Consider the following 10,116-nt stretch of genomic DNA (forward strand, 5'->3'; position numbering starts at 1 on the left):
TTGTATTGCTGCAAGAGGTGCACATTTCGAACAAAATCTTCATTAAAAAGTTTATAAATAAAATAATTAAAATAATAAATTAAATATATTTTTTTCTTTTTTCGTGATTTCCTGCGAAACAAAGCAAAAAGGAGCATATGTCTATAGGACTTTTTTTCTTAGTTTTTTACTCCTCTACACGCTCCCGAAGTTTTGCCATTTAATTTGGAAACACCCTGTATTGCTATCTCTTTCTTTTAGTTTTTTTCTAAATTTATGTTAACCATTAATTTAAAAAAAAAAATATCTTGTCCTATTATTTATAGATACTAATAGTTCCATCAAATCATTAAACCGCTTTTCAATTTTTTCAAGCTTTCCACATCCTATCGCAAACATTATTACTCGGTGCCTTGAAACTGTTTTCGTTTCATCTTATGATAGTAAAAGGATTGCTGTAAGAATTGGATTTAAAAACGAGTTCCGTGGCATTATGTTCGCAATTTTAGCAGCGTCACGACGAAAAAGACACGGGTATCAACGTTGACACGTCAACGCGTGTTAGAAGTGAATGCCTTCACGATGGATATTCGTGATGGATGCACCGAGAGAGAAAGCGGCTTCGACGCTTCGAGCGCGGTTATGACGGGCTACATTCTAAAGGATGATCACGTTATGTGTATCGGTACCAAAATGAAGCTGGTCCTAATGAATAGAGCGCGGCTCGTCAAGTATGTGAGAAGGGTTGACACGGATGGTGTTACGTAAAAGCGGCTTCTCGCAAGCGGGAAACGCTTCATCCTATTATCGTACTGTCTCGTACGCGTCAAAAGCACGTTGCTTTTCGACATTAATCTGGTAAGAGAGCGATGTCAAAAAAATCTCTCTAAAGAGCGTAGCCAGTGACACGCAGGTCGCATTATAAAATCTATCTGTCTCGAGGGATAAATCGTTTTACCGCTTAAACGGTTTCGGTACATCGGAAATACTTCGACAGATACTGGACGTTAAAAGGATAACGTTTAAAAGGATTTGCGTATTGATAGAAGTTGGGAAATTCAGAACAATTTCATTGCTTGTTTCATTTCTATGCTTCGCGTTCTCTTTTTACTGAAATTTCCGGTGCGCGCATCATAAATCCGTTTCACCGAGCCGTGACAGTTGCAGAGACGAGAAATCAATTCTTCAAAAATAAATCGCGAGAAACTTTTTTTTACCTCTCTCTTTCTCGCTCTCGCCATAATGTCATTATTCGAAATGACCGAAATATCGGTTGATACTCAAACGAATAATGTAACAGGCGCCGTATCGCCCGTTGCAAGGCAGATTGCGAGGTCGCGTGATCGCTGAAATTGTTCCTCTGTGCAACGTTGCAATGCAAAATAAGTAATACCCTCCCTGTCGGATGCAGCGTGCGTGTCTTTCAAATATTTCAACAATCGCGTCCCGTTCGTTCAAACGATATTAGCTCTTGGAAAATATACGAGCTGGCCGATCGTGAGCCTTCAGGCAGAATAACGCGGAATCAAATCCGTGTCAGAACGGCGATGTCTCGCAACGAGACTGAGAGCATGTAACTGGGACTTGCGTGTGAAGACTTGTATGTTATTTCCCAGAGGGATAAGCTCGTTCTTCTCCCGTCCAATGGTTTTAACCATCGAATTTTTCAAATATCTTCAAAGGTCGCGATCCCTCTTACGCGATTGCTGCAATATTCGCGAAAATGTTCCATCTCTTTTACGAGGCAAGAGAAAACTTTAATAGTCAGTTTAATTTATACACGAATAGAGGCAAATACATTAAGAAATAGCTCACGCTCAGATCCTGTAGATTCACACAAGTCGTATAATTGCTCCATATTTGATTTGATTCAGGATGACGAAACCACGTGCCATTCAGCTCGCAGTATTTATGCGCCATCACTGCAACAGAAATTGTTGAAATATTAAATAAGATGTACAATGTTGCGACATTGAGAAATGAACATCGGAATTGATCGATTTCTTAATTACCGAACTTTAACGGCACATCGGCTAATAAGATTAATGGAATTTTACTGCACGATTAGTTTTTTCACTACATCATTTTTCATATTGAGATTAATTAAAATTCCATAAATTTCTCTTTAGACAGAGAATATTATAATTAACTATGTATTCTATAGTACTACAATTAACTAAACGTTGCGATCTTATAGTATTGCTCTATACACTACAGATAGGTAAAGAGATAAATTCAAAACACGCACTGAGAAAAAAATGATTGAAATTACCATAATTTAATTATAACTTATAATTATCTTTTGAGGCAACTATATATTTACAGTTGTTTTAACAATACAATAGTCAATTATATTAATAATAGTTACACACATTGAAAATATTTAGTTTTTCCTTAATGTACGTTTTAGTTGTTATTATCACATAAATAATAAGTGAAAATAGATATATTTGCTATAATTGCGATTTTATTTAATGAATAAAAATGTTTGTTTTATTTATCATTCGTATTTTGATATTTTAGTATATTAATATTAGAAATTATCATAATTTATGGTAAAATTTTTTTATGTCTGAAAGAATTATACGTATAAGATTATTATTATTAACATTTTAGCAGTAATAATAATAATAAAAACAGAGCTCCTAACCACCATTATTTTATCGTGCAATTATAGTACACAAATACCAAACAATTTTCTATCAGTGCCTTAATAAAGAGAGAATTCATATGTGGTTTATATAACTTCGACGTAGCGTTATTGTTTAAAAGAAAAGTGAAGACGAAAAAAGAAACATATATATATATATATATCCTGACGCTAACTGTGTAATCATCCACAAAGTTACGTCCGCTTCTTGTCGAAGTTCGTTCAAACTTCCCGGCGAAACAACAAGCTAATTTAAAATTTTCCAATGCAGAGTAGTTTGTAAAAACTGCGCCAGCGGCGACGCATCAAGAATCAAGAGTCGACAGTCCACCCATTAAGCGGATAGCGAGAGGATTATTCCCCTCTGCGAGAGAGAGAGAATCCGCGGTTTAATAGTTCGCAAATAAAACAAAATGCAAATTGAACTTCAGTTCACTTCTACGAAATACCGCCTGGTTAAACTTATCTTTAGAAAAAACGTACTTTAATTCGCGTAAAACCGCCTTCTGGTATTTTAATGCTCTCTTCGCGCTCTTTTCCAAACTTAATTAGCTAATAAGGTACGAGTAAATATCCAGAGTGTATGCAAGAAACGAACTAATCTGTGTAATTACATTTCTGCTTGCCCGAAGCACGCGATCTCTAATCTTTAGTTTCCACAAATAGAATGACGCGATACTCGATTCTCAAATGGATATATACAGGGTGTTAGTTAAGTATGTTGCCATACTCAACAGAGCGATTCTTTGGTTTATTTCAAGTAAAAAAGTCCATATAAACATGGGTCCTAAACGGCTTAGTTTCCGAAATACAGATGAATGTTTCGCAAATGTTTGACGAAACGGTAAATTGCGTTGGAGATATCTTCCTGCATAATTATGTCTTGCTTCATGTGAGTTACCATTCGCACAACCGTAAACAAAGTGACAAAGTCAAAGTCAAAGTCACAAAATCAAAAATAGACTTCAGTTGTGATCTTTGAGCGTGTACGTCAATCTTTGAGAAGAAGTTTCGATGGATGTATCATGGCGCAAGGTGGACATTTTCAACAATTCATCTAATTGTTTTATTTCATCAGAAGAACTGAAGCTTGTTTTTGTTTTTCTGTTTTTGACTAGTTCAAGCTGTATTTCTTTCAAATAAACAGATTATTACTACACGTTTAAATTTTTTATTTCAGAAACTAAGTCGTTTAGGACAGATGTTTATATCAACTTTTTTACTTGAAATAAACTAAAGAATCACTCCGTTGAGTATGGCAACATACTTAACTAACACCCTGTATAATATAATTTGTAAAAGTATGCATAAAGATAAGGAAAATAGATAGTAGAGACATCGAAGTCATACATATTTTTTTTTAGATATTTAAACTAAAATACATTATTACATTTTCGAACATCTTATTTGGTTGTTCTAATTTTTATTATTATTATGATGCAATTTAACGAGCGTTATTTTACATCTATGTGTTCATACATACTTTTCGTGTGCTTTAATTGTAAATATTAAAATTAGAAATGTATTCTCTTCAGCATATATACATATACTCTCGTTTGTGTGTGTGTGTGTGTGTGTGTGTGTGTGTGTGTGTGTGTGTGTGTGTGTAAGCTAATAAGAAAACTTGAAGTGCTCTCCAGAAAGAGACACAGATGACAATATAACAGTAAATCATAACATCCTTGTTGTTTACCCGTCAAAAATAAAATGATAACTGTGTCACACTGTGTCTCTTGCTGGAAAGCACCCTATAATATGATCTATCTATAATGTGATCTTACCATTCATACCTTTATCGCGTGCCCTTTAAATAATTATATTTAATTAAATTAAAACACTGTACCCTATCTTTCTATCTATCTTTCTACAATTGTAAATATTGTAATACATTTTAGATTGCGAGGAATAATATATTTAAAGGAAAAGCTTATCAATGAGTTACTTCGAAAATACTACGTAAATGTACAAAAGAGAAATTACACCACAAATGATTGTGTCGGTAAGCGTACACCAGCGATTAAACTCCGGTCGTTGTAAAGAGAGTTACGGGGAAAAGTACATTACGAAGACGCGACCGCGAGAAATGGCACGGTCGCACGCAAGAGAGTCTGAGCGATGCAAGTCTTTTCTCGAGTATTACACTATAATTCGTTGCAAATGGCGCAAAAAGGGAATAGCGTATTCTCGTACATACAAATGCATCGCGATACAACGTGGGTGAATAATACGGTGAGCAACTTGCTTGCGACAACAACGGAATATTAGAATACACGAATCGACGCAATTCCGCCGGGTGTGTCCAAACTCCAAAGCTGTGTCCTGGTAACAGCGCACAGCATATCGCCTTCGAGGGAAATCAATTTTCCCTTGGATATATCCAAATTACGTGACCGGTGACCGCGCGTATAGTGCAATGAAAGCAATTTGAACCAGTAAAACTATTCTAGCTGTGTTGCAATTATTTTCATTCCGCAGCCTCGTTTAGGCTTACGATATCTGTGTTGCGATTCTTCCTACTTTTTCTTCCTCTGTTCTGACACATTTTGAAAACTATCAAAAATATTGCCACAGAGTTTCATGGTTCAACAAATCCAATTTGCAGAAAACAATTAATCAGCGCAATCCGATGATTTTATTTTAAAAATTTAGATAATTATAGCTAGCAATGATTAAACGGTAACTACTATAACACCTTTTAGATGCTCTTTGAAATAGTAGTAATATTTATAATTCCGAGTAAGGCACGATATTTCCTGGAAACAATTTATGTTCCATTTCTCGCTAATTGATCATTACCAATGAAATTCACGTACGTTAAATAATTTATTCATTCCATTTCATTTATCCCCTTATTGGGTTACAGTATTAGAAACACGATCTCATTTCGATTAGGATGTTTACCATTTTCACAACAGAAGTTACTGATAACGCTAATGCAGTTCTATATATGTATGTTATACAACAATTGTTTTTTATTACTTAAATTGCTGATATTTCAAAATTGACCCAATCCAATTGAGTGGTATGATAAAAAAAAATAGATAGGCAGGATATTTTGAAATTGTGATGATAAAACTAATATTATAATTTGTCAGCAATATATGTATTTTTGTTTTTACATGCTACTTACATTATTGTTGAACTTGAAATACTTCTTATTAGTGACACGTGGAAGATAATATATCTTAAAAAAATAGATAGGCAGGATATTTTGAAATTGTGATGATAAAACTAATATTACAATTTGTCAGCAATATATGCATTTTTGTTTTTACATGCTACTTACATTATTGTTGAACTTGAAATACTTCTTATTAGTGACACGTGGAAGATAATATATCTTATTCAAAAGTCTAATCTAACTGTCATTGACAGGAAAACGTGTAAAACTGAATAACTTGAATTCAATTAAACGAAAAAAATTCTATTATATACAATACAATTTATTCGAAAAGAAAAAGAGAGAGAGAGAGAGAGGCTGAAAGAAGAAATTACGCGCACAGCGATTATTTACCGGCTCATGTGACCGCTCATTATTTCGTGATGAGGGTCGATCGATCGATCGACGGAAGACTCGCCTACAAACCCGCCGGATGTTCGCAGAGTGAAAGGTATCGATGTCTGCCCTTAATTCGTCCATCACCTTTTTCTTGCATCTTCCCTTCCGACAGGCGCCGTCATTACATCACATTTATCTTCCCCCAAGTTTCCCAAGCTTTAAAAAGGTACATATATATGTGTATATATATATATATATATATATATATACACACACACACACAGAGTTCTGTGTTAAAGGCTACCGTGTATAATGTGGGTGTACGCGTTCATCTGTAATATACCTACACATCTAAGGTATATATATTCTTTACGTATACATATATATAATATATATATAAAAAAAAAAATATATATACACTTTTATATATATATATTATATATATGTATACGTAAAAAATATATACATCTTAGATGTGTAGGTACATTACAGATGAACGCGTACACCCACATACACGATAGCCTTAAACATAGAACTCTCTGTGGCGCAACGAGATTTATACGTGAAATTAGAATAGCAAAGCGCTCGTTAAAAAAAGAATGCCCGACGTTTAATTTCCGAATAAAAGCCGAATGCGAGGCTTGTCCAACGCACCGCATCTGCGACCTACGATCGGAAAATAAAAAGAAGGAGAGAAAAAAATTTTGAAAAAGAAATGAAAATTCCAATGTGCAATTCTATATAAATGCAATGCCAACGGCGATCCACGAGCACATTTTACAATAATAAGGAGATAACGCCATAATGGCTGTTGTTTTCTGAAATGCGATCTCATTGGGAGATAACATTTTCGCTAGGGACTGCGCTTGCCTACGCACGGGCATATGCTATTTTGCGCCTCGAAATCAGCATACCTAGTTCTACCTTTGACCCATTAACCATTCCGGATGGTGCGGTCATTTTAATTAACAAGATTAACAATTAACGGAAGGGAGTATGTATATTAACGACAAATATGAGGATATGACTCTCCTTTCAGGAAAATATGAATTAATTCCGTAGGATTAATAAATGAAACGACATACGTTACGAATTCAATTTCATAATATTTCATTAAGTATATCAGAGATATTTCAAGACTCAAAAATTTCTAAGATATCCTCTCTAAAAAGATATCCTTCAATTTCGGTTTTTCTCTATAAAAGTATCCTTTAGAATGATTACATAATTTGTAAAATAAGTCCATGTTTCGCACAGAATATTATTTCTAGATTTCTTCTTTAGTGTTTTTTGCCTAACATTATTTTTAAAAAATTACTGTCTATAAATAAAATTAATAAAATTTCTGTCTGCGTAACGTAAAAAAGGATATAGAAAAAATAAAAAGTTAATACAGAAGATATACATACCTATATATATCACAATCAATAAAATATCAATCAATAAAAAAAAACATAAAAACGAGCGAATTTCAAGTGTAAAATTGTATAATATATCGTGTCAAAATATTAAAAATGTACATTGCTTTGTATATTTGTTATGTAGCATCAGTATTATTGATAATATGTACAGATATTTGATTTATTTATTATAATATGCATAATATAATATTAATTATATTTAAATATGTAATGTAAATGCAAACATAAATTATATAAATCGCTTTGTAGTTTCAATGTACATACCAAGAAAATGTAATAATAATAAGATCAAAATAATTACAAATCCTTTGCGATACAATTCGTTATGTTAATACATAATATGTAATATAAAAAAAATTTGCACGTGTTAAATATATACGCAAACCGATATATAATGTTGTTTCAATATATTTTTGTTTTTCTCTTGAGAAATTAGTTGTAAGCGCATTTATGACTTTCTGCTTTCTTCAGTGATAAGTTATTAGAGGCTGAAGGTGATGAATGTTAGTAGATTCCCTACAGCCCCAAACTAATAATACGAGCTCCCTAAGGATACGAAAATGACAAACCAAACGCAATTAAGTGCGTGTCCGTCGTAAAATCCTTCCTGTTCATCAATTGCGTTGTAACATGATCTGTTATAAAGCGTCTGTTATTAAATCACTAAAGATTTTGATTTTTTCTGTATTAAATATCAAACTATATTAATTTTGAAATTTCATGCCAGAAATATTTTAAAATTTCAAGTAGGTAGTTTTGTTTTTTATTTATTTATAATGTATTTTACTTCGTAGATTATGTAAAAAAGAATTAACAATATAAATATTTATTACACTGAGTACTTCTGAATATTAGAGAATATTAATTACATATATTGTTATCTTCATCGCAGTATATATATATATATATATGTATATATATACATATATTGTATATTTATCAAGATCTTAAATAATTATTGTGACAAGAATAAAAGTAAAATATGCTTTGTGCATTAAAATATATATATTAGAAAAATAGAAGCGCACATATAAGAATTAAAAGAATTTTTTTACAAGCACTGAAAGATGGTCGTATAAAGAAAAATGTTAAGAAATTCCTTCTTATTTTGATAACTTACTGAACTATCTCTCTCCTAATATTCTTATTTCATTTATGTTCTGTCTTATATTTTTATACTTCAAATTCTCCTTTTTCTTCTTCTTCCCTACCTTGTTCAATAAATCTCTCTTCATGGATTAAGTTAAGTTAACGCAACTAAACTCCTCTCTAGTTTCGTTGTAGCAGCTGGTGATGTACTTCACAAGTTTTGACGGAAACAAGTTTTTACGAAACGCCTAAGGGAAAAGTTTGGTATCGAAATATTTTTCCCCCGAAAAGAAGCGATCCCGGTTCGCGGGTCATGCAATCAGGCAACCGTTTGTGCACAGTCGAAAAAGAATAATTGTACATATTGTGCACGAAATGATTGGTCCGGAGAAAGATAAAAAGAGTTTGTTTAGGGGTAGCCAATTCGCTCGTTCGCGAGATTTGCACTATGCAATCGTATAGGTACATTTAACAATCATTTAATAAAAAGAGATGATGCAAGCCGCGGATCGACTTCAAATATCTTGGATACCAAATACTGGGAGCTGAATCGAACAACTTCGCGAAACTTTGTTAATATCTTTGTAGTGCTCGCACGAAAGTTCCACAGTACCTGTTTCGCCGATATTGATACATCGCGCTACGTTGACCCCGACGACGGTGCTGGCTATAAAGAATCGATTACACTCTCGAACGATCTCACGAGCGAGCGTATTATATCTATTCGCCGCATCCGTTCGGAAACAGCGAGTGCTTGGCTGCAGACTCTACCGAAAAAATTCTTATAAATATTTATAAATAATCTAATAAGTTCTTGTAAGAATCGTATGAGATCTCTTAAGTACCTGCGTGAGAACACATAAAATCTTTTGAGGTCTGAAAACATCTTTTAAGATTTTGTGCGATCTTAAACGGTTTAAGATTTTCATAGAAAATCTGTACATATTTTATAAGAAAGTTCATATAGGATCTATAAATCCTTATAAGGAATTTAATTAGTTCTTAAAACAGAGAATTTTAGGGCATCTACCACAAACGCACATTCTTTTTTGGCGAAACTTGTCTTAAGATAAAAACAATCAAATTTACATAGATAAGAATATACCGGTGTGAACCTGGCGCCCAACTTTATCAAAATTAAAAATTAATACCGTAGGGCGTTTGTACTTCGTTTGTACCCGTTTGTACCTCCCTTATTTTCGTTTGTACCTCAAACAGTTAAACAAAAAATGAAATACAAAAAATGGCCAGCGCCCAAGTTTAATATTTTTTAATTTCATTTATGCCATTCGAAAGAGAATCGTTTGTACCCGTTTGTACCTCCCTTACTTTCGTTTGTACCTCAAAGGGTTCGGAGATACAGCGCTTTTCAATTTTTGCACAAGCCCTATATAGCTAACTTTGCCAATTTTCAAGATATCGAAACGGGACCAACGGCATTCGAAAGAGAATCGTTTGTACCCGTTTGTACCTCCCTC

General features: G+C 33.4%; 2 protein-coding genes across 6 annotated transcripts in view; one reads left to right on the forward strand and one right to left on the reverse strand.

Moving 5' to 3' along the window:
- Dh31-R (Diuretic hormone 31 Receptor) overlaps positions 1-10,116 on the reverse strand; it is a 107,507-nt gene that overhangs the window by 19,431 nt on the left and 77,960 nt on the right. For all 4 annotated transcript variants that reach the window (XM_018457126.1, XM_018457127.1, XM_018457128.1 and 1 more), the window contains one exon: positions 1,795-1,901. In XM_018457126.1, coding sequence (XP_018312628.1) covers positions 1,795-1,901 — 107 coding nt within the window. The remainder of the gene's footprint in view (positions 1-1,794; positions 1,902-10,116) is intronic.
- The window catches only part of LOC108728533 (esterase FE4-like), a 32,135-nt gene that overhangs the window by 2,492 nt on the left and 19,527 nt on the right, over positions 1-10,116 (forward strand). The gene's annotated exons all lie outside the window — the stretch shown is intronic.

This window comes from Mycetomoellerius zeteki, unplaced genomic scaffold (assembly GCF_001594055.1).
Source record: "Mycetomoellerius zeteki isolate Tzet28-1 unplaced genomic scaffold, Tzet1.0 scaffold62, whole genome shotgun sequence".
NCBI lineage: Eukaryota > Metazoa > Arthropoda > Insecta > Hymenoptera > Formicidae > Mycetomoellerius > Mycetomoellerius zeteki.